Raw genomic sequence first — 25,101 nt, 5'->3', positions numbered from 1 at the left:
GTGGATCAAATCCCTCTCTAACCCTAGAAACTTCAAATTTCTCTGCTTTATTGGTCACGGTTCAAATCTATTTTACAAGATTTTTGGATTGCAATTAAAAAATATTGCTATTTTGGGTGCATTCAAATTGGCACTTAACTTGTTCAAAACTTCAAATTTCAAACCGACTGAGTTCCTTTATTTATTTATTTATTTATTTTGTGAATGAGTATTTTGGAACTTCAAGGTCAACCGCCCCAAACACTCCTTCAAATTTCCATTTTTAACACCCCACCAAACCCCAGCCCTCCAAAAAAAAAAAAAAAAGGACAAGCACAAAAACAAACAACAAAAAAGACGCTTATTTTATCCCCTATCAGTTAACTCTCTCGTCTCATCTCACTTTAGGGCTTAAAACATTGAAACTCTATGTGTGTCTTGATGCTAAAGTATTCCGCTTATATACAAATGTATGTTACCTCCTCTGTGTTGATTAGGGCTTTCAATCCAAATTACTTCAGATTTGTTTTAGGATTTTCAATGTGTTTTAAGGTTTTTGATTTTTTTTAGGAGTTTTACAATTTTAAGGCTTTGATTTTGATTTTGATTTCTTAGGAGTGGTATGCTTTTGAGTTTCTTTAACTTGTTTCACTTCAATGTTTATTGTATGGTTATTTTCTATTCATATTGAATTTTACTGAATTTTTTGAATTTTTTATTGCTCATTCTCTCTTGACCAACGACATACCTGAAAATCACATTGCAGAGCTTCTTGTTGGAACGTGATGCCAAAATCACTCCCAAAAGTTATTTTTCCTTTAATAAGGGATAATTTCTTCATATGAAAAAATATTTTTAAGGAGACCTATATAAGTGAATTTTTGAGAGAGAAAACAAAAGAAAAGTGTAGAGAAGTTTTTTTTTTTTTTTGGGAGGTAGAGCTTGAGGTACAACCTTAGCACCATTATACCCTTGTATTGGGTTGGATTTCATCGATATTTCTTTACGGTGGTGGTATTAGTCAACGGAGACAAAATAAAGAATCGATCAATGGCATTATTGTGGTAGGAAAATCAATTTGAGCTGTCATTACCATTGTAGAAGGTAATTTCTACAAAACTTATAAACTTGTAAATTTCTTCTATTGATAATGAATCATTTTTTTTACGGTTGCCTGTGAATGTAGCTCAATTTTAGGTAGACCACATATATTATATTTTTATTGTGCTTTGATTATGGTTTGTAGTGTGTGGTTGTGCGATTAGAGTTATTATTCTACTCTCTTGATTTTATCATAGTTAGTTTCAAGGTGTTAGATTTGATGTAGTAGGGGGTTCACCGCAACAAGGGGTAATCAAGCTAGCGTCAGTTCCCAACAAGTTGTATCAGAGAACAAGGAAAGTGTGTAGTAATTTGAAAAAAATGGTTACTTACAAATTTGAAATAGAGAAGTATGATTTTGAATTTAAGAAAATAAAAGTGTATGATATATTGGTACAACAAGGTCTTTATAAAGCATTACAAGAAATCCAAGAAACCAAAAAATATTAAGGATGATGATTGGGAAGAATTGGATAGGAAAGCCTTCGCCACAATTCGCTTGTGTTTAACATCTATTGAATATCATAGATTTATGGGCAAAGCTACAAAGCTTGTATCAAACAAAGTCTCTCACAAATCGAATTTTGTAAAAAAGAAAATTTATATTTTTGAGGATGAGAGATGGTATGAAAGTGTTGAAACATTTGAACAAATTCAACAACATAATTTGTCAATTTGAAAGCATCGGGGTAAAGATGGATGAGGAAGATAAAGCAGTAACATTAGGTTTGTAGGGCACTTCTTGCCAATAAACTTCGAAAGAAGTTATCAATGGATGATTTGATGAGTTTAATGATAGATGTTTTTATGGCAAGAGGGCGGTTGGATGAACGGGTTGGTTCATCAAGAGATTCATCAAATAGCCGATCAAAATCGAAGGAGTCTTATGATATAGGTTGTTGGTTTTGTGGTAAGTATAGCTTCATAAAGAAAAAATTGTTGGCCAAGAAAAAGACCAAATTCCTCAAAGTGCTCCAGTTTGGGAATGGGATTGCAAAGTGAAACAAAAAATGAAGCTCACCAAATTGAAGAATCAACATCCAATTATATTAAAGAAAAGCTATTGATGGCGGGATGTAATCCCATGCACTATCAAAGTTGGATATTTGATAGTAAAGCCATACATCATATATGCGCACATAGACCATGGTTAATGCATATGAGCATGTGATGGCAGTTGACATTAATGGGCACATCCCCCATCCTCTCTCCCCCTCTAATCTTTAATCAAAAATGAGGGGGGGGTCTCTCCTGCTAATCTTTAATCAAAAGGAGGGAGGGTGGGTGGGGACAGGGGGCACATTCCCCATTCACTCTCCCCCTCTCATCTGTATCTTCTAAAAGAGGGGCACGCCCCATCTCTTCTATTCTCTCCCTTCTTCAACCTCTTACAACTAGGGGTGGCACGTCTCTCTCTCCACAATTAGAGAAAGAAAATTCTCGTCTTTCCCAATTTATTCAAAGACCCAGAGCTCAAAAAAGAATTTTTGTCTTAGAATTTTGGGGGATTGATCCTAAGGATCTTGCGACTGTATAAGGGTTCCATTAAAGAGCTTAGCCGAAATTAGTTTTTTCGGTTGAGATTGAACAAAAACTGTCGATCTCATGTCATCGGATGGTGGTGACTCGGTGTGGGGTGTAATAAGTCCGGTTGAAGTAATCTCCAACATTCTCTTTTTGTTTATTGTATATTTAATTGTATAATAATTATATTCTCAAGCACAAAATTTGTGGTTGTTTTTTTTATTTAAAGAAAATTGGTATAGTGGCATCAAAGTTTTTAAAATATTGGATTTGTAATTTTTTATTTTCTTTGAAGCAATAGTTGTTGTAATAAGGCTACTTGTATGTGATCCTCACCAAATGAGAAGAAAAAAAGAAAAAAGGGTGAGAAAAAAAAAAATTCACCCTCCAAGATCACATTAGTCATTATTTCCTTGGTATTAGAGCAAGGTTAATATTTGATGTCATTAGATGTCTTTTCTCATTATTGAATCGATATCAAGTTTGGGAATGAGTATGAGAAAGCTAATAATCTTTGTAGTCGAGCAATACACCATGGTTAAGAATTATTGAAATATTCAACACCCCGAGAAAGACACTCTGTAGAATAGGTATTCTATGTTATTTTGGAGCTATTATATGAATAAGATAATGAAGTATTTTTCCATTGCATATTTCAGTGATATTGTGTGTATTTAAGAGCAAGATCTATCTACAAAATTTCAGTGGGAGATCTTAAGGGAATTGAAAGTTATAGACTCATTAATGAGGGTGTCAGTTTTGACCCTGCAAAATCCAAGAACTATCCATTGAGATCTGTGATTTTTTTCATCCAATGATATGGTCTTATTTCTTAGTGAAATTTTTCAATGACTTATAAAATTGAGTCCACTTTCAAATGGGTCATCCCTTGATGAGGTCGGAGTATGCTCGGATGAGTGAGCCGAATGACTGTATGACCCTTATGTGTGATGGTGGCCCACAGAGATGGGGGCCACAACCTCATCCATGTACCATCACACGGCATGTATATTGATAAACTGTTCGAGAAAGTGAGCAAGCCACCTTTTAGGGTGAAGCGTATACATGTGCGTGAGATGCACCTATGCGTCAGAGCTATGGTCGCATCAGGTCTATGTGACATTGACACGTCTCTAGCGAAGAACCTGAAATACACAGACTAAGATCGCGACCCCTTGGCTCATCGACCAAACTTTAGTGACCTGCTAATGAGCCCCTGCTTGGGCTGTGGGTCATGGATAACGCTGAATTGGCATGATTAAGCAAGCGTGGTCTGTAGTCCATAGTTGAAGGTGTAGTGCCCCATTATTGATTTAATTCCTTGACCATATGGATCATTTTCCCATCAAATTAATTTAATTATGTTTTTTTACGGTCGATATTATATTAGAATTGTTATTTGAATTTTTATAAATCTATAGATATTTTATTTATAAAATTTAAATTTATAAATTAAAGATATTGATTTTTTAATGATTTAACAATTCAAATAATATTCTAAAATTTATTTTTATTATTTTTAAATATATAAAATTTTATGAGGGCCTATTTAGCACGTGGGCCCACCGTATTTTAGAAGGTGGGGCCCATAAGTCCTTGTTTTGGGTGGCATGCTACCTTTTGAATGGAGGGTTATCCCATAGGTGGCACCTCCCATTCTTTATGGGATTTGTTGATATTCTATCTCAAATTGGTTTGAGTAAAATGTATTTATCTTTAAGAGATTTGAATAAAATATTTTAGAAGGCCTATAAGTCAAAGGATAGTCAAAGGAAAGGGGGATAATGGTTCATCATATTATGTAATGTTGATGGCCTATCTATGGAATGAATAGTTCAGATCTCTCACCCCACAAGTCACTCTTGATCGACGGTAAAATTCAATCTTATGAAGCAAGCAATGAAAACCTTAGACCTAATATTATTGGGTCATATCTCCCTCGTCTCTATCATGCACCACTCTCTCTCCTCTTTCTCTCTCCTCATCTTTAAAATTGATCCTAATAATCTTGCGAGTGCATGAGGATGGAATTGATCCTAATAATCTTGCGAGTGCTTGAGGATGGAATTGATCCTAAGGATCTTGCGAGTGTATAAGGGTTCTATTGAAGAGCTTGATTGAAATTAGCTTTCCCGGTTGAGATTAAACACAGACCGTCGATCCGATGCCATCGGATAGTAGTGACTCGGTGTAGGTGTAATAAGCCTTGTTGAGGTAATCTCTGGCCTTCTCTTTTTGTTTCTTGCATATTTAATTGTATAGTCCTTATATTATCAAGCACAAGATTTGTGGTTATTTTATTTAATTAAAAAAAAAAACTGGTTTAGTGACATCAAAGTTTAAAGATCTTAGATTTGTATATTTTTATTTTCTTTGAAACAAGAGTTTTGAAATAAGGCTACTTGTATGTGATCCTCGACAAAAGAGAAGAAAAAAAGAAAAAAGGTGAGAAAAAAAAAATTCCCCTCCAAAATCATATTAGCCTTTCTTTCAAGTACTAAAAAGCCTCATGGTGAGTATATATACAAAAAGGGTAATTCCACAAGGTGAAAATGGGTTTTATTTTTTATAGTTATATTAAGTCCTCTTGGCCAAGTATAATATATTGGAACATGTGTGACCATGGAAGCCTCACATGTGCCACTGATTATCTAGTTTATTTTATTAATTTCCAAAAATAATATATTTAATATTGGATTGATAAATTCTTTGTAGAGAAATAAAATACACTTTCCAAATGGTTAGTGGTTAAATCCGATGCACCTAGATTTTGAAGGTCATCTTTTCCTAGATTCCAAAAAAAAAGAAGCCAAACTATTCCAAAAATCATGAGATTAAATTTGATTAAAAATAACGCAATTAAGTACTGTCATGGAAATCCATGTTTTGAAGGAAGTGTTAAGCTTGATAGCAAAGCCACATGATGATGATTAAACCATATTGCGTCAATAAATTATGCGATTACCAAATGTTCATAAATCATTTTCTTTTTTACAAGTTGCATATTAAATAGGGAAATAAATTAAATATGTAAAAATGAACCAATAACCACATCGTTACGTTCCCACTCGAAAGCCCATCTAGGCCCAAAATAAAATACCAAGCTGGCATGTTCTTTTGATGATTGAGGTGGTGTAGTAGTTCACTGTCAGATAACCGTTTTATTTAAGGATATCTAACGACCGTCTAAAAAAATATTTATATCATGCATTCGATATACTAATTAGAAAACGATGTCCTAAATTTTGGTGATCTTTTTGTTTAGGAAAAGTAAATAGTGAGACCATTTATCTTGGACAAGGTTTTTATGAATCCATGTAGAAATGAGTCACCTCTTAAAAATCTTTTTTTGATATAGTTTTTTTTTTACCGAATTTTTAAGGACATGTAATATGTAACATGGCGATCATGAATATAAAAAATAAATAAATTTTAAAAATTAAAAATAATAATTCTATTAAAAAAGTATTTGGACCGTTAGTTTCAATTGTTTTTAGATTGACCACATATTTGCATCCATCTTTAAGATAGATGTTTTATTTGGGGACCGTAAATATAGAAATACGGTCCCCACCGCATGTAACAATTTCCATTTATCTTTGGCACGAGTTGGTCACAATTAATCTTGACCGTTGGATGTGAAAGTTGGTGGCTGCATCTACCTTATTGACTAAGGTCAAACTTCAAGAGAAATTTTCTCAAATTTTTTAGACGCATCCAACCTATAAAATTTCACATGGAATGGCTGTAAGTAATTGTGACCTTCTTGCAACAAAGGTAAAATGGTCTCCTTATGCAATCTTTTTTGTTTAATTTTCTTATTTTTATAAATCCTAAGGCAGCTTGATGTCCCTGATATGAGATCCCCTAATTTATGGCGTGATGTTGTGCCCATTTGGTTCCCTAGAAGTAGGACTCTTGGAGTCATATTTCTATGGAAATAGCCTTGACTTGTTTGGTTCTTTCTGAAAATGGAATTGACATTTCTATGGGAAGTTATGTATCCTCATTTTAAGCCAAATTTTAGGATATTAGGTGGAATTGACATTTTTTAGAAATCAAAAGTTAAAGTGCACATATGCTAATGTTATTATTATTATTACTAATATTATTAATATTACGGGGAATGATTTCATGCAACCGTTGTATAGTAATACGATGCAATAACCTTAAAAACCCATCTTATGGTCATTTGTTTCATCCAAATTTTGAAATATATATTTTTTTCATTATATGAACAATCACAAAAAAAAAAAAAATTGAAAATACAACCTAGAAAGTATATTTTAGCCCAATTAACATAGGACGTTCATTTTGGTGAGATGCTTAGATCTAGGCCTTAGAAGGATTTTTTTTTCATTTCCAATTTTTTTTAATGGCTTTATTATCATTAGATGAATAATGTTACAAAAGAAAAAATGATTTTGAGTTTATAAAGGCTAAGATCTTGAAGTTCACAAAATGAATGGTCTAGATTCGTTTTTGGAGGGGACTCATTTTGACCATATCTAGAGTTCCAATTGAACTTTTTTTTTTTTTGGGATTGATTATTGAGGTGTAGAGAGTGTGTGTGTAAAATTGAGGTGAAGAGAGTGTTTTCTAGAAGTGTCGTTGCATTATACCATAATACAACTGTTGCATTGGATCATTCCTCTAATATTACTACTATTATTGTTATTATTGTTCCTGTCAATATTATTATTTAAAATATTTACTATTGAAATAATGACCATACAAATATATTTTTATTGTAATACTATGTTATTGTCTTATATATATATATATATATATATATATATATATATATATATATATATATATATATATATATATATATATATATATATATATATATATATATATATATATATATATATATATATATATATATATATATGGGTGCAGTTGGCATACAGGTGCATCCGTCACTATAGAGGTAAGGTGCACCTTCAAATTTTATCATGGTCTATAATTTTGATGTAAAATGTTCTTAGGATTATCTCAAAATCTATTTTTATATCTAATTATAAAACTTTAAACTTCAAAAATGGCTAAAAAGAAGTAGATATATAAACATATGAAAATCTTGAAAATGGACTGTGTAGATAATATGTTATAAAATGCACTATTTCTGAGACTTAAATCTTTTTATTTTTCATGGTCATACATCTCATTGTTGAGATGATCAATCAAAGGGTTTTTCAACATTAAAACTACCTTTTTCAATGGATTTTTGTGCCTGATTCATAGCTGTAGAGGTAAGGTTGTAACTTTATATAAACTTTTTCATATATATATATATATATATATATATGTGTGTGTGTGTGTGTGTGTGTTACATTAATAACAAAAAAATATATTGTATTATCATATACTTGTTATAGTCGACCCCAATTAATTAGGATGACTTAGATGATGATGATGATTATTATTATTATAATTATAATATTTATATTATAAATATGAGTAATGATCCTATGAGACCCTCCCACACCCATGTGTGTAGCACCCCAAAAGATCACCATTAAATTTGGCACAGATCTCTAAAAAAGTTATCACATATAGGTGTGGAAAGATCTATGCTAAATTTAATGGTGATCCTTTGGGGTCCTACACACATGGGTGTGGGAGGGTCTCATAGAATCATTACTCTTATAATATTATATGATAATAATATAATATAATTACTGTAATAATACTATAATATCATAATAATACCAAGAAACCAATATTACATTATTATTGAATAATAACATAATTACTATATTATATTAATAAAATAATATTTTATTATTATTTAATTATTATAATTATGATATTAATGTTTGAATGCACATATTTGGTGAAATGTAATGTTCGGATGAAGGAATCTCACCTCGGTATTTTGAAATGCCCCCATTTATTTCTCACTTAGACAAACACTAAAACGAATGACATGAGCGATTCTTAAGTACAATAATTACAACTTTGAGAATTACAATTTTTTTAAATAATGGTATAATTAAAAAAAAAATGAATTTCCTAAAAATACATCTACTAAACAATCCAAATAGTGAAGATGAATCTCCCATATCTCTGCCACCCAAACAGCATACATCAATCTTTAAAGAAATGCTAATTCAAAAAGATTACCAATTCCAAGATACACATTTCCCCAAGAGTCCTAGGAAAAAATACATCATGTAGTTTTGCATGGGGGTGTCAGGTGTTCCATATATCCGACCGCGGCATACTTAGATTTTTTTATTGTAAGTATTACAAATATGATGCCTCCATCACTTCGCGACATTGGTGTGTTGAAAAACCAATCCCTCAAGAATAAGGCTGGCAAATATTGTTAGCTTGGGATAAATTGCAGTGAGATGGTGTACGCGTGACGGTGTATGCATGATGGTGTATACCCGTCATGAATAAGATGGTTGTACGTCCGATGGCGGTATTTAAATTAGATGATAAAAAAATTTATTAAAGATGCCCATCACCCCTATCTTTCACCAAAAAAATTTAAATTTACTTACCAAAAAAACATAAAAACTCTATTAAGCTATTATATCATGGGATCATTTCATTATATGAGTAATAACTAATTAATTAGTTAATTAGGATTAAAAAATTAGTAATAACGCATAGGATATTAGCAAAATAATAATAATAATACCAATTCTAGTCTATTGGATATTAAAAAAAACAAAGTTTAGAGGATATTTTAAGAGAAAAAAATGACACTAACTCATACCACTTAATAATTTATTTCAAGTTGCTTTATCAATTATCTCACATTGCAAATATAATTTTTTAAAATTTATTAATAAACAAATCTTATATATTATTTATTAATTTATTTATATTATAATTTTTATAATGTATTATTTTTTCTTATAATTGTAAATAATATTTTTTTAAATTATATGATATTATAAGACATTTTATATTTTTATTTGTATAGTAAAATAATTATAAGATATAAAGTTATAAACTAACAACTTCAATTTCAATATATATTATTATAGTTAGTTAAGTTGTAATAATTTTGGATAAGTAAAACAATTACTCATTAATAAATGTTTTAAATGTTTAATACTTTGATGCAGTGTTTGAAAAGTCGGCGGAGTCGAAGAATCGGCACCCCCGTGACCTGTGTTTAGAGAGAACCGGGCGGGAATCGACACCCCCGTGATGGGTTCTATCAGCCCGTGTCTAGAGAGAACCAGGAGGTTTTAAACCGTGAACCGCGTCTTTACGGAAGACATCACATGGAGCATCACGTGTGCACATGCGACCAAATCACGTGGCACATATCACACATAGGGTTGCCTCAATGATTCCACATGCATGTTTCACATCATACTACATAGTTATTTATATAGCAAAATTGATGTGGTATAATTCTCGAACCTCATTAAATGAAGACGGAATTTAAATATACTCTATTAATAGGCAACATATCATCACATGCAGTGAGTAAGCGTGATGGTTATGACCTTTGCTCTTTTACTTGACCTCCCAAGGTTGAATCCCCTTGGGCATTACATATTATATTAATTTTTGTTGTATAGCAGTTAATTTTTGTTGTACATAATATTAAATTATTTTTATTGTAAATAATATGAAAGGCATAAAAAAATGAAAAATAAAAATTTTATTCTATTTGAAATCTCTCTCTTTCTACTAACAATCTCTTTCACTAAATTTATTATAGAAACCTAAAAAATTAAATTTTTGAAAAATTAAAGTGTTATTTTCAAAATCTATTCGCATTTTATTAATTTTTACATTGATAACCAAATTTTTTATTTTATTTATTAATTTTTACATCATAAATCATATAATGTACTATTTTTCTTACAGTTGTCAATAATATATTTTAAATTAGATAATATTATAAAATATTTTGAATTTGTTCCTATTTGTATAATAAAATAATTATAAAATGTAAACTAATAATTATAATTTTAGTATATAATATTATAATTAGTTAGGTTGTAATAATTTTGGATTATATTTAGTTAGGCTGTAATAATTTGAGTTTTCTAGCGGATTAGGGTTTTTTGTCAAAACGAGATTTTAGTGGCCATTCTTTCATTGATTTAATCTACTCTTTATTATAATCCATGTATAATTATATATTTGATCCATGATAATTCTATGATTTTTCTTTTATGTAATGTAAATTTAATGGTTAACATAAATTTATATATGGAAAGAGCATCTCAATATTCACAAATTGATGAAAAAAATGAAAGTTAATAATGTAGTGCCCTCATTTCTTATTGGATTCCTAAAAGAGAACATTTATAATGAATTTTAATATTTTTTTGAAATTTTTTGAAAGCTTAATCGGACCGATTCTAGATCCAGATCGCCGATTCACTTATCCGAATGGATTTTTGGAGTGCCCGATCCGGGGCACCGATCTGTTTTTTAAACCGCTGCTTTGATGTGATACTAATTTATGTGAGAAATTAATTTTTTTTACTCTTATTATATAGAAGTGTTTGTAACTAATTACCTCACATTGTAAATATGAATTTATTTATTTACTTTTTAATTTTATTAAAATATTATTGTAAATTTATATTTCTAAATTCTATATTTCTATCCGCACTAATTGTTATATATTACAATGATAACCAAGTCTTATATTTTATTTATTAATATATTTAGTTTAATTATACAAACATCCAAATAAAAAAAACAGGTTCTCAATAATCACATATTTTTACAAAGTAATGAAAATACGTAATGCCCCACTCCTAAATTCTTTTAGAAATTAAAATAACATTATTTTTAAAGATTTCTAGTGATTTTTTTTAAAAAAAAATTGAGACAAACATTACCGATTCCACCCGATTCCAGATCCGAAATACTGATTCACCGAACCGGATTAGATTTTGAAGCGCCCAATCCAAAGCACCAATCCGTTTTTTAAACCACCGGATAAAACAAATTCAATGATTAAAAACTGTGGATAAAAGTAAAAAAAGGGGCAAATCCGATCCAAATGACAGATTTTAAGTCTCTTATTTATGTCACTAAAATGAACAATCCTCAATTGGATCGGGAGGTGGGCGACACTGCCGCGAAGAACCCCAAAGTTGCCCTACTCTCCTTACTTATTTTGTTTTAAATTTTTTTGTCATCTGTGGGTCAATTTAACTGAAAATCACCTCAGTCGGACTGAGAGAACATCGATTCCTTGCAATTCAGATTTTGATTTTTACATCGTTAATTTCCCTTACATGAAAAGGGATGCGCTAACGCGCAACTCTAGGCTAGCCGTTGCTTCTTGCTAGAAAACAGATGCACGTCAATCCACCGAATCGAAGTCTCTAGCAAAACTCAAGATGGATTTCTCCTTTAAATCACTATATCGTTGATGGATCCCCTCAAACCCCTCCCACAACATCAATCATATGCGATTTGCCGAGTTATGCTCGTTTCTTGATCCAGTTTATTATTTTGAGAACCAACCTAGGGCGTGTTTGTTTCATTGAAGCCATGGCTTCCACAACTGTAGTACATATTTATAGAAATTACATTGTTTTGGAAGCCACTAGAACAACTTTAATTTAAAAAAAAAAATTAGAAGTCATTACTCTAATGTCAACCGATAGAAGCAGCAGCTTCGAAAACAATGTTTAAACTGTTCAACCCATAGAAGCAGCGGCCTTGTGTGGAACAAGGATCTTTGGCAGTCCCCTTTTCCACCAAAACAAACATGTCCTAACCCATCATTTATGTCAAGAGGAAAACAAGATCAACGAGGAATCATGCCAGCCTAGCCAAACAAAATGAACTAGCCAAGCTAAAAATACCAGAACTCGTTAAAAATATTGGGTGTGCCATTCCTAAGCTCAAGTTAAAAAATATTTGAGCTAACAAATGGTCTCATTGTATATTTTTCCATATGTATAAATAGCAACTCTAGCTTTTCCAACAACGTCAAATTTCTGTTCAAGTAAAAAAGCTATTGCTCGTCCATTACGATACGCAAGTATGGAAAAGATGAGAGAATACCATACCCCAACGTGGATGGTGTGCCATACACCTCGGGGATTATCCAACAATCCATTCTTGATGGCGAATGGTGGGGATTTCACTGAGACTCCTGACAAATGATATTTACCTGGGCACAGATACTCTACACCGTTGATAATCAGGAAAGGACGGCAGATGTCCCTGTGGTTTCTAGTAAACCACATGTGATCTATGGTTTACTTCCTCTGTATAGCTACCCTTCAATTTTTTCAATCTGCCCAAAGAGTTATCAAATATCAAGTAAACGTGCACTGGAAGATCCAGAACAATCTACTGAAGAACCTCCACCAGAGGTATCAACAGGAGCTTGATTTAACCGCTCCAAAACCAGGGTCTCCCTGCAAATGACCTTCAATGAATATGTAGTTCCTTCCAGGATAACAGGAACCTGCAGCAACCATAAATTATCCAAATTTTACAAGGGTCTGATAATTCATTTGCCACCAACCCTTTTTTGTCGATGAAAATCGAGTGAAATAGAAATTCTTCAATCTAAACCAAACCCATATTACTATTTTTTTTAACAGAGTAACAAATCCATATTTATTATTTGAAAGTTAGAAATTTCTTTAAAGAGAACAAGAGAGAATCAAGATACTACACAGAAACACACAAACAACTTGGATTTTGAATTAAAAAAATACCTGAGAATTTAGGCGACCCACTTTGTGAATGTGCAGAAGGCCAAACATGTCTTGATAATCAGCAAGAAGTTTTGCCATTTCCTTATCATCATCTGAATCGCATGCAAACTGGTTTCAGAAAGACATTAAGTGAAGGCAAACAAACATGTGCATGCGATAGCATTACACACCAGGAATAGCTCTGAGGGATAGCAATGTGTCTGCCAAGAGCTGCCACCTCATGCTGAAGGAAGAGGATGATACAACAGAAGGTGTAAAAGTGATCATGGCAACTGCATTTGAGGATCTTAACATGCTTCGTAGAGATTTGATACAGCACAGCATGTCCCAGTCCTACAACAGAGACAACGTCATCAATAATATGTCCTTTTCCATTAACATTTGCTTTGGGATTCTTGTGCAGGCACGATATTGTGAATTTTTATTTTCACATTAAAAATTAGAATAGTAGCCAAATATAGTGAAATATTTTTAGATTTGCATTATAAATTAGAAACAAAGCCAAATATAGCCAAAAATATATTAGAAATTTTCAAATTTGTATTATAAATTAGGAAACCACAAAGAGCCAAAAATATATAATAATCATAAAATAGCAACCCCTTAACAGAAAAAAACACTCATGAATTTTCATAAAAAATGTAAGGCCAAACTTCAAAATTAAACATAACAAAATGATAAAAACGCATAACACAATACTTACAATAAATATGAAATCTTAAACATAAACAATTAAATTTACGAAACTTTAAAAAACCAATCTAGGTAGATTTGAATCAGTCACTTTCAGTTGCCAAAAGCTCTATTTTGCAACCACTTTAATCCCTAGAAAATTCCAAGTAGAACGCCTTTGGATTTCGCAAGAAATTAAAAACTTCGAATTCAATCCTTAAAATAAATTTTGAGCTAAAAAAGCAGTTTTTAAGGAACAAATTGAGCTCTCTAGGCCCGTTTACATGGTGGGGTTGGTAGTGGGCAAAATACTATTTCTCCCCCTTTTACATGGGGCAAATTACATTTTTTGGCCTTTTGGAGAGGGCAATTTTCGCCCTCGCCAAAAGGGCTCTGAGCAGGCACCCAGGCAGTGTCCAGGGCGACAAGTCGGTCAGCCATGGTCCCCACCCCGCCCTACCGCATAGGTGCAGTGCGGGGCGGTGAAGCCTCCCAATCGCCTGGGTGGCCAGTGCAGGCAGGTGTCCAGCTAACTTTTTGAACTCTCTAAGAGATCAATGAGATTGTAAATCGTCAGTTACAAACACATCTTTCTCCAAAACTTAGTACAAAGGATAAACCAGAAAGATAACCAGTAAGTGTTCGAATTGTATTTCCTTGAACTATCTTGCTGACTTAACAATCTTGCAATGACAGCAAATGCAATTCAAAAGTTGCATGCGTGGAAAATCTCCAGGGCTGCTTTGTGCAGTGTATAATTTGAGTAAGGAAATGCTTGATGGTTTGAAAGCGGGAATCTTATGGGTTATATGTTTTATATGTGATGCATATATGCATTGTATAACAGAAAATCCTCAGATGTTTAACAATGCAGATATATATCCTAAGGTGGGAGTATCCTAATATATGAAAATAATACCTGGAAAATATAAAGGAAATTATCATATATCCCCATATCCCCCCCTAAAAATTCAGTATTATAAGCACCTTTTTTTTTTTGCCCCGGGCAGCATCCTAATTTCCTAATAACTTCATCTACCCCCTCGTGCACAACTTCACACCTTTCACCTTCTATTTCTTTTTATAAAATTCTCCCAAGAATATCCCAATGCAATCAATATTTTAAGCCCTAAAACCAGTACCGGGAATTTTTGCTATGAACCTCGCCAGCTACTCATAAGTCACTAGAATTTACACTGATCATCAACAAAAAGTTCATAGATTAATGAGCAATTGGCTAGGTTCATGGCAACAGCTCTAGTTCATCATCATCATAATCAAAGCCTTTTCCCAACTATTTAGGGTTGGCTACACGAATACTGGTCCGTCATTCTATTGTATCAAGGGCCATACCCTCAATAAGGTCATAAGTCCCCATACATTTTCTCACTACTTCCAATCATATCCTTTAGGGCCCACCCTTGCCCTTTTTAGCCTTCCACTTAAACCAACTCACACCTCTTAACAGGTTTTGTACTAGGTCTTCACTGCACATTTCCAGCCCATCTAAGTTTACTTTCTCTCATCTTTTCACCTATCGGAACCACACCTAAGTTCTCTCAAATGTATTCATTTTGAATTTTATCTCTTCTTGTCTTGCCAGTCATCCATCTCAACATCCTCATCTAAGCTATACTATTCCTATGGGTATGTCGTTTCTTGACCATTGAACATTCTGCCCCATAAAGCAAAGCCGGTCTCATAACTGCCCTATGGAACTTCTCCTTCAGCTTCATTATTATGCAGCAATCACGCAAAACTCTAGTTGCGCATCTCCACTTCGCCCACCTAGCTTTAATTGTATGTGCGACATCTTCCTCAATCTCTCCATGTTCTTGGATTATTGACCCAAGATATCGAAAGTGCGCTCTTTTTGGTACTTATTGGCCGTCAATCTTAACTACTTCCTCATCTCTACTCCTATTATTACTAAACTTGCATTCTATATATTTTGTTTTAGTCCGGCTAATTTTAAGACTTTTAGATTCTAGAGGATCCCTTAAGATTCTAACGTTGTGCTGACGCCGCTTCGTGTCTCATCCATCAAAATTATGTCATCCGCGAAAAACATACACCACAGTACCTTGTCTTGTAAGTGCCTAGTTATGTCGTCCATAATTAAAACAAAGAGGTATGGGCTCACTGCTGACCCCTGATGTAAAGCTATTATCATTGAAAACTCACTCGTCTCTCCAATAGTTGTTCTAGCTACTCATGAAAATTTCAATGTAGTGGAGAATTTATAGAAAGAAATAAAAAAACTGAGAATCTAATTAAATAAAGGTGGGAGCTTACAAGTCAAACTTCCTCTAGTATAATCTAGGCTCAAAATAAATGATATTTAACTCTAATTCTAAATCCTCTACAACGATCCCAATTTATAATAAGGACCCGGTTTCTATGCGACCAAGCCCGCATATGTAGAAATGTGGGCCTCCTCTTAATAAATCTATTTTTGAGATGGATTTTACGACTTAATTTTTAAAGACATGTAATCTCTAACATAAAGATCGTGAATATGAAATAATAAATAAATTTTAAAAGCTAAAAATAAAATTACTAATAAGAAAACATTTGGACTGTTAGTGTCCATTGTTTTTAGATGGAACACCTACTTGCATCCATCTTTAAGAAGGATGCTTTACACTTTTTGGACTCCATATATAGAAATGCGGTCCAGCCCGCATGAAACAATTTTCCTTATAATAAAAGACCTTATTTAGAACCCAATAAATCCTATTTCAAAAAGAATTAGAAGTCGCAATTCAAACCAAATCCATAATGACACTTTTACCCCTAATAAAACAAAGAATTCCATAAGCACTGTTAACTATTTTTCCATACATTCCCTAAAATCCTAAAAACTAAAAGAAAAAAAAAATCACTTAAAAAGAAAGGCCAACTCCCATCGTTGTAGAAGATGAGAGTTCACTATAGAATTATAAAGCCAAAGATCCCTCAACTCCCAAGATGAGAAATTATCTACTGAAAAATCAAAATTTACATGTAAATTTGAATCAAATGTTTTAAATTAATTCTTTGTGGACTATTACAAACCAATAAGTGAAAATGCCCCAAAAAACCCCAACATAATCCCTGTGATAACTGCATTAAACAACCAAATAAGCCCTACTATCATTCAAATGGTCAGGATCTACGCACTAAAGTCGAAATAAACTCCGAATGTGATAAAACAACGGTCTGAAATGGTAAAAGACCCACAAAAAAAGCCAGAATTTAACCAAAACTTCAAAAAAGCCACAAAATGTACTTTAGATACAAAACAAGGTAATATATACTCATTACAATCACCATTAACGGAGACTTCACCGAAAATGAGCATCATAAACCGAAGAAACAAAAAGCACAACTCAACACTGAACCCTGGAGTTGATCAGAAACTTACCAGCTAAAAGGAGATCGACCGAAACCCTAATTCTATCATTAAACAGCCTGAATGCAAAGAACAAGAAACACAGAGAGTGTGACACTCTCTGTGATCTATAGTTACCCAAAAAAACTCGAGAAAATGAAAAAAAAAAAAAAAAAGGAAGGACAAACAAGGGGGAAAAAAGGGTCTTTACAGGAGAGAATTGGGGTTCTTTAGAGAGAGAATAAACACAGAGATCAATAGCAAGGACACAGAGCTGAAGAGCTCAAGAACAAACACAGATATCAATAACAAACACGGAGATCAATAACACAGAGAGAATAAATTCAATAGCATACCTCAAGATCAATAGCTCAAGGACAGCTGAGTAAACCCTAGCGAGAGCTGCGTGAGAAGAGAGAGGTCGGCCTAAGATAGTGGCGGGCTGCGAACAGAGGGCCGGCTCAGTGGCCGAACTCGAAAAACAGAGGAGAGGGGTAGTGCTGCGAAGAGCGGGTGCTCAGCGGCGAAGATTGGGAAGATGGGAACGAAGAGGGATAGGGTTATTGGGGGGCTGAACTTCTAAAACGAAGCTAAGTTTACGGGGTGATGTGAAGTCCTAAACCAAGTTCTTTTTTTAAGTTCGGACCTTTCGGTCGGAACTTTTTTTAGGACAGGGAGATTAAGAGTCATTTAAAGTTTTTTTTATCAATCACGAAACACTATTGTGGAGTTCGCATTTAAAGTTCTTTTTTTTATTAATCCCGAAACTCGAATAATAATGGAGGAGTTTCTTCTTCCTCTTGTAACTTTCTGTTTTCAAACATGCTCAAGAGCAGTTGTGCTACATTTTTAAAATGAAAGATATAAATGATGTTGAGATTGAGCACAATTATTCAGTTTGTCTTGAGAAGACATGCACCAGAAAAATCTTAAAATGGTCTAGGACAGCATGACCGTAATTCACCGACCTACTATTAAGAACATTATACGTGGCTTAGTCCATATCCTCTCTATAGATATATAGTTCCATAAAATAAAGGATTTTAACAATAAAATATTTTTAGCTATTCATTTTTACATAAACATAAATATACTTTAGCTATATTTCGTAAACATTGATCCTTGCAATTACCTAGAAAGTTTACTCATTTTTTATTGGAAAGACAGTATCCTCGAAAGTCTTTCTCCAACCCTCTCGTCCTCTCTCATTTTAGCTTCTCTCCCAACCAGGCCCAATACTACAACCTTATTCCTTCTCATCTTGTTTTCGGAGTTTCAAACCCAATGTACCCAATTCATTTTCGGTTGGAACGGAGTAGAAGATCTGGCTTTTGAGAAAAGAACAGAGAAATTTAGAAGAAAAACTGGAGCTCCAGATCCATTAATGGTGGAAAGAGGAGGTTTGTACTGTGTTTTGGGTTTTCATATCCATTTAAAGCCAGAGCATGTAGTAAATTATATGATAGTGAAAAAATAAAATCCAGTAAAAGCATGGTCTAGAGAGGTCAAATTTAGCAATTCTAATGTTGAAATTCAAAAAAAAACTAAAGGCCCTTTTGGATGTCAAATAAAAAAACATTTACATTCAATAAAATTGTAACTTTTTTCAATCTTATTAATAAATATTATAATATTTTGTTATCAGTTTGTTGGACTGTTTGGATCGTGTGAACATATTAAAATTAAATTGCCCCTCTCTCTTTCTCTCTCTCCCTCTAAACATTTATACGAGAAACTTCATTAAAATGTGCACCGCATCAAATCCTACTTATCCACTCTCTCTCTAAATTCTCATAACGTGGGGGCGGAGCGCAGGAGAACCCATGCGTCTCTATTTCTCACTCACGATTACATCGCTCTCGAAACTTATTATTTTTATGTATTTCCTGCTCTCTTTCGTTAGTTCTCTTACATCAAGGGCCAACAGATAACAAAAACACAAATCATCCATGCATTTGCCTCTTCGTTTCTCCCTCTAGATCTCTAAAGCTTAGGACCCAATAACCTCTCTCTAAAACCAGATTTTCACTTCTCATTTCCGAAAAATGTAGAGCAAAAGGAGCTATTGGGGTAGGAAGAACTATCAACACCTGAATAGCTCTAGTTCGAGGAGAAGCAGAGTGGAAGTGGCGAGTTTGGGTTCTTTCGGTGTTGAAGCTTCGAGCAAAAGATGGGCGTTTCTGTTGTTCATGGCGGATTGGAATGTGGCATATTTTATCGCGTTTTGAACGGGTGAGAGAAGGCCACACTTTCATCCGAAAAAATTCAACTTTGACTTGACTTTTTTGTTTTTATTGTAGCGTTTGTCTTGATACTGCATAATTTTTTATTTTAATCTAAAAATCTAATAAAAGTTTGTGGTTGTCCAAATAGCTCAAAACTATTTCACAAGATTTTTGAATTGCAATCTAAAAATATTGCAATTTTGGGTGCATCCAAACGGGCTCTAAGTTTTATTACAAAAACATAAAGAGGATATACTTTATCTTTGTTTCCCAATTGTTTTATTTATATTTTATTTTCTTTATATTTTTTAACTTATTTTCCTTTTCCCAATTTCTCATGGGGTTCTAGACAGCTAAACTCTTAGCTAGGTGTTCAAGGTCCGAAACCACAAATTGACATGACGAGATTTCAATCCACCCTGCTTACTCAAAAGAGAAAGAATCTTTAATGAGCACTATACCCATCGCTTAGCCACATTCCACAAATAGGTCTGAGTCGTTCTCGTGCATCGTTAGTCGGAAGCCAAGATAGCAGTCGTTCGTAGTAGTATCTATAATATAGTAGAGACAACAGCCCCACCCACCCCCGGAGAAGAGGAAGCGGTTTGATGGGGTTGAGAACTCCCACGGCTAGAGAAAATAGCCCCCGATACCAACAATGATAATATACGGGTTCATAGTTAGCCGCTGCTATTAAGGAGCAAATAAATAATAGCGCTAGCGCGCTCTACCGGCAGCTGCTTTACCCAGATTTTTCATAGTTAGCCGTTGCTATTAAGGAGCGAGCATATACTCTGCTCCCTCAAGAGCATAGTTTATTTCTACTTCTTCGGTTATATGACTTATTTAGGAGAACTTTTTCAATCTAAAATTTTGGTAACCACTTTAGAATCACTAAATAATTATTTCAAAAAACAAAATTTGAAATTTGAGTTATTTAACAGTTAGATTGCACCCCTTAAAAATTGGACAGTTTCTATTCAATCTTGAGACATTATTTTTTTCAATTGCTTAGAGGGTGCAATTAGGAAAAAAAAAAAGTGTTGCGGTTAGCCTATGTTTTAAAGAGACTATATCCCCAACATTTGGGGTCCTAAAACTGATCCCGGGTGGGGTTTTGCCTGATGGAGTAAATGAACAGTATACTCCTGAGGGAGTAGAATATCTTTTGGCATCTTTAACCAGTATGGACAGGCATGTCTATGGTGTTTTTGGCATGTGTTATGTTAACCTCTTTTTAATAAATTTTTATATAAAATTACTTTAGTATTTCCTAATATCCCACCTCCACTTTGATGTGCAGATATGTTTGTTGGAATGTGCGTTAAATGACCAATTTTGGGGTTAGTATTATGACATGGTATTCGTATGTGATGCTAACACATGTGTCGGAGTCTATTTAACATACCGAACAAACAAGGGAGTTATTTATGTCAGCATTTTTGGTTTGAAAATAGTAGTTATTATTTCAAAATAATATGATTTCATAATAGTTATTTCCTAAATTTTTAATAAAAAAAAAAGAAAAACGATGCGGTCTTTAATCCCTTTTTAAATAATAGAATAAGGAGAGAGTGACATCTATACGAAAATACTCGGTAACCTTACATTAAGGAATAGAATAAGGAGATAGTGACATTTATATGGAAAAACTCTTAAACCTTATGTTCATAGAATAATGGAAGGAGTGTGGCTATATATGTGGGCATGCGTGTATGTGGGCGAAGAATAGAACAAGGAGTTATATAGAAAATCTCAAACCTTATGTTCATGGAACAATGGAGGGAGTGTGGTTACATATGTGAGCACGCATATATGTGGGCGAATGAGTGTTTGATGTGCACTTTGTATCTCTCTCATACTTCTCTCTATAAATTTTTACGAGTGAAATTATTAGAGATCTTTTGTTTTCAGATATCCCAGAGTTGACCTTTTTGCAAATTGATATACACAAGTTAGGGAGGTAAATATAGTCTTGAGACAACGACCTTAGCAATGACGGAAAACAGGAAGATTCACCCATATTAACTTCTATTTTTTTTTTGAAGAAAAAAAAAACCAAGATTTATCTTCATTATCTTGTATTTATTTTTCCACGACAATATTACTCACCCCGCATTCCATGACCCTATTTGTCAACGATTTGTAAAGGTGAACCAAAAAAACCAAGATTTATCTTCTTATTTTTTTATTTTTTTTTGTGCAACATGAGGACCATTTTGTTGATAAACAATACTACACAAGTATGTGAAGAAATTGAATTTGAGATTGTACCAAGCATAGCCGTGTTTCACTCCTAAATAGGTATAGATATCTATATTCCCAAAATTAGGTCCACGGCCGAAATAAGAAAACTATGAGGGTTAGTATGTGCGATTTCTTAGCTTTGTCATTTTTCAAGTGTTAATTAGTCTTCACGTGCCTTCGAGTTTATTGGAGAAACAAAGACTATGCTCCTTAGGGAGCATAGTTTACTTCTACTCGAACCATCTAAGAATCACTACATTATTTTTGAAATTTGAATTTTCTAACCCTCATATCTCATCCTTTAAAATTTGGATGGTTTCTATTCAATCTTGAGATATTATTTTGTTCAGGTGCTTGGAGGCTGTAATTAGGGGGAAAAAATAATTTTGAGGTTAAGAATTTTTTTTATGAAGTTAATCCATATGTTAAAGAGATTCGGAGGTTATATCCCCAAGTTTTGGGGAGCTAACATTAACCGTAGGTGGGGCGTTACTGGAGTGAGTAAATAGATAATATACTCCTAAAGGAGTAGAATATTTTTTACTTAAAATTTTGTAGGATATTGTGATCTAAGTGTTAAAACTTTCAAAATTCAACATTTTATTTTGAGAATAATCATCTAGTGATTATAATATAATTATTGAAATTTTAAATTAAAAAAAATAAGATTTCAAGCTCTAAATATAGCTTATATTATAACAAATTATTTAAACGGATTGTTTCATCCCAAAAATAAGAGTTCATAGATCTACAAGATGTATATTTTTTTTATTTTTAATTTTTATTGATAGTATTAAAGATTGATTTTAATGCTACCATGGAAACCTCTATTGAAAAAAATTGCTTTCGGGATGAGGATTTGAAATGATGCTTTATTTTGTTCTCTTAAAACTTAGGAGGCATTATAGAAAAATCATCCATGCTCCCTCGGGCGTATAGTACAGGTGTCCTTTTGAGGGTTTCCCCGGTGACTAAAAACTTATGCGTTGAAGTCCGAGCCGAAAGTTGCGTCATAGAGGTACGTGCATGGCAATATCAGAAAACAGGGGGACACAAACGGTATTGTCAGATATCAAGAGGACAAGTCGTACACATGTATCAGACTTTAGTCTTCAGCCCTGGACGGAACCCGACCTCATGTATACGGCGCTCCTCTCTTTCTCTCTCTACACCTTCTTTCTCTCTCTTCTGCAACTCTTTCTCTCTCTTCTGCAACTCTGGTTTCGAAGACGATGATGAAGTCACGACCACCGCCACCATCAACAGTAGATGACCACATCGAAGAAGACGACTCCCAAAAGCCCAACTTAGAGAGAGAGTGCTGCATGTGTGGCGACTACGGCTTAGCTGAAGAACTCTTCCAGTGCCGTATATGCCTTCATAGATCCCAACACAAGTAATCCTCGCTCTCTTAATATGTAATGTTCAGAATCTCTCTCTCCAATTTGAGACTCTCTCTCTCTATAGGCCTCTTCTCACCCCAATTTGCGAGGCCTCTCTCTAGATTATAATGGTTAAACATGTGATACAGGTTTTATCTAACGCGGCCTTTTGCAATGTTCAGATACTGCAGCGATCTGTACCCAAAGATGGAGAAATACAGGACCTGCAACTGGTGCCTTAGAGATAAAGAAGAAAGACTCATTAGATCCTCATCTGCCTCTTCATTCTGTTTAAACGATAATGGAAATGGGGTGGGCTTGAAAAGGCCATCGCCGCCTCTCCTGGGCTCATCGGGCCAATTGCAGAGAGGGGCGCCCGCGAATTCTCAGGCAGTGAAGAAGCAGAAGCCCGTCGATGAGGCGAAGAGAGAAAGAGGGTGCATTGGGCGTAAAGAGGAGGAGATGACCAAGTCTGAGGACCTTGTAAATGCAGCTGCTAAGGCAGGGCTTTCTCGGCAACTTTCAAGGGGTAAGGTGAGGCGATACAAGCTCTTAGAGGAAGTATCTAGCTGATAATTCCTAAGGGCTATCACTTCATTTGGTGTGACCGTAAAAAAGTTCGGGTAGCCGTGAGTTCGAGTCCTAAAAGCGGCCACTTTGCGAATAAAAAGCCAAAGATTAAGACAGTTTCTGGCTCATCCCTCCCGAAACCCGGTATCAGGTTACGGCCTACTGATATTTTGCAAAAACATGCAAACAAACACAAGTCCTCTCTTTCTCTCTAGGTTTGGAAAAGGTCCAGCTGATATCAGGAAACATGTACACCTCTTCGTCTCCATAATAGTGGAATACATGTGCTGTTATAAACTTTCTCTCTCCTCTCTTTCTCTCTCTTCTGTTTCCTTCTTGCAACTGTGTCTGGGTATTTATCCCTCTCCCTCTCCTCTCTTTCTCTCTCTAATCTCTCTTTTGAGGTGGTGGGGATTTCCATTTTCAAGCGTTTTTTCTTTGAAGGCATTGAGTGGGTTTTAGATTGGAAAATGAAGGGGGAGGAATTATCGCACTGAGATTGGTAGTGGAGAGTTTTCTGGTCACATCATATTACTGTACTTGAGTTGAAAGAGGAGATAGCCACTAGAGGGTTGAAATAGTCATTTTGTCGACCTTCTTGTTCTTTTTTTTTTCTTACTCGATGGTACACTCCTTTCGCAAAAATTGTGCATCTTTCCCTAGAATAATAAGGGTTGTATTTTTTTGGTGCAGTTGATCCATCCGTAGCTGTAGAGGTCGGTGCGCCTTCAAATTTTTTGATGGTATGTAATTTTGTTGTAAAATATTTTTAAAATTATCTTAAAATTTATTTTTATATTTAAATATAAAATTTTAAATTTAAAAAGTGGTTCAAATTAAAGAGATCTATAAATATATGAAAATCTCGAAAATAAACGGTGTAGATAATATGTTGTAAAATGCACTATTTTTTAGACTTAAATTTTTTTTATTTTTTATGGTGATACATCTAGAGGTCCGAGATGATCAATCAAATGATTATGGTTTTTCAACATTAAAACTACTTTTTTCAATGGATTTTTTGATGTATCTGTAATTCTACACCATAAAGGTGCAAACCTTATATAAACTTTTTCTTTTTTTTTTTGTTGACAAATAATAATAATTTTTTTAATCTATAGAATAATAAGGTTTTTTAAAATTTAATACTTTTTCCTAGGACTATGATGTTTGTATTTTTATATATGTTTTATTAATATTAGTCATTCATATGATATTTTTTTATGAGAAGTTTTGGATTGGTAGGTGAGCTGGGGGTTAAGCCCACCACCTCATGGTTGGAATGTGTGCCTTTCAAATTGAGCAAGGGACATCTAGGCCTTTAAAGTTTGAGACCTGCGTCTTCA

At 33.8% G+C, this 25,101-nt stretch overlaps 2 protein-coding genes across 7 annotated transcripts; one reads left to right on the top strand and one right to left on the bottom strand.

Annotated features, from left to right (window-relative positions):
- Positions 1-12,401: 12,401 nt before the first annotated feature.
- On the bottom strand, positions 12,402-17,917 carry LOC18431045 (elongator complex protein 4). Of its 5 annotated transcripts, XM_088865416.1 has the most exons (5): positions 17,688-17,917; positions 17,365-17,452; positions 13,457-13,509; positions 13,287-13,378; positions 12,402-13,030 (listed from the first exon to the last, which is right to left on the bottom strand). In XM_088865416.1, the coding sequence occupies exons 3-5, from the start codon at positions 13,506-13,508 to the stop codon at positions 12,872-12,874; spliced, it is 303 nt and encodes a 100-aa protein (XP_088721542.1). In that variant the 5' UTR covers position 13,509; positions 17,365-17,452; positions 17,688-17,917; the 3' UTR covers positions 12,402-12,871. The 5 variants fall into 5 exon arrangements, with proteins under 5 accessions (XP_088721542.1, XP_088721538.1, XP_088721539.1 ...); XM_088865412.1 differs by lacking the exon at positions 17,365-17,452 and having other exon boundaries at positions 13,457-13,619; XM_088865413.1 differs by lacking the exon at positions 17,365-17,452 and having other exon boundaries at positions 13,457-13,581.
- A 4,654-nt stretch (positions 17,918-22,571) lies between these two features.
- LOC18431046 (uncharacterized) lies at positions 22,572-24,052 on the top strand. Of its 2 annotated transcripts, none has more exons than XM_006841179.4 (2): positions 22,572-23,199; positions 23,368-24,052. In XM_006841179.4, the coding sequence occupies exons 1-2, from the start codon at positions 23,036-23,038 to the stop codon at positions 23,756-23,758; spliced, it is 555 nt and encodes a 184-aa protein (XP_006841242.1). In that variant the 5' UTR covers positions 22,572-23,035; the 3' UTR covers positions 23,759-24,052. The 2 variants fall into 2 exon arrangements, with proteins under 2 accessions (XP_006841242.1, XP_020520978.1); XM_020665319.2 differs by having other exon boundaries at positions 23,335-24,052.
- Positions 24,053-25,101: the final 1,049 nt, after the last annotated feature.

This window comes from Amborella trichopoda, chromosome 4 (assembly GCF_054954075.1).
Source record: "Amborella trichopoda isolate Santa Cruz 75 chromosome 4, AtrichopodaSantaCruz75HAP2 v2.0, whole genome shotgun sequence".
Taxonomy (NCBI): Eukaryota; Viridiplantae; Streptophyta; class Magnoliopsida; order Amborellales; family Amborellaceae; genus Amborella; species Amborella trichopoda.
The sequence above is the reverse complement of the archived record's forward strand: the minus strand, read 5'-3'. Positions and strand labels throughout refer to the sequence as shown.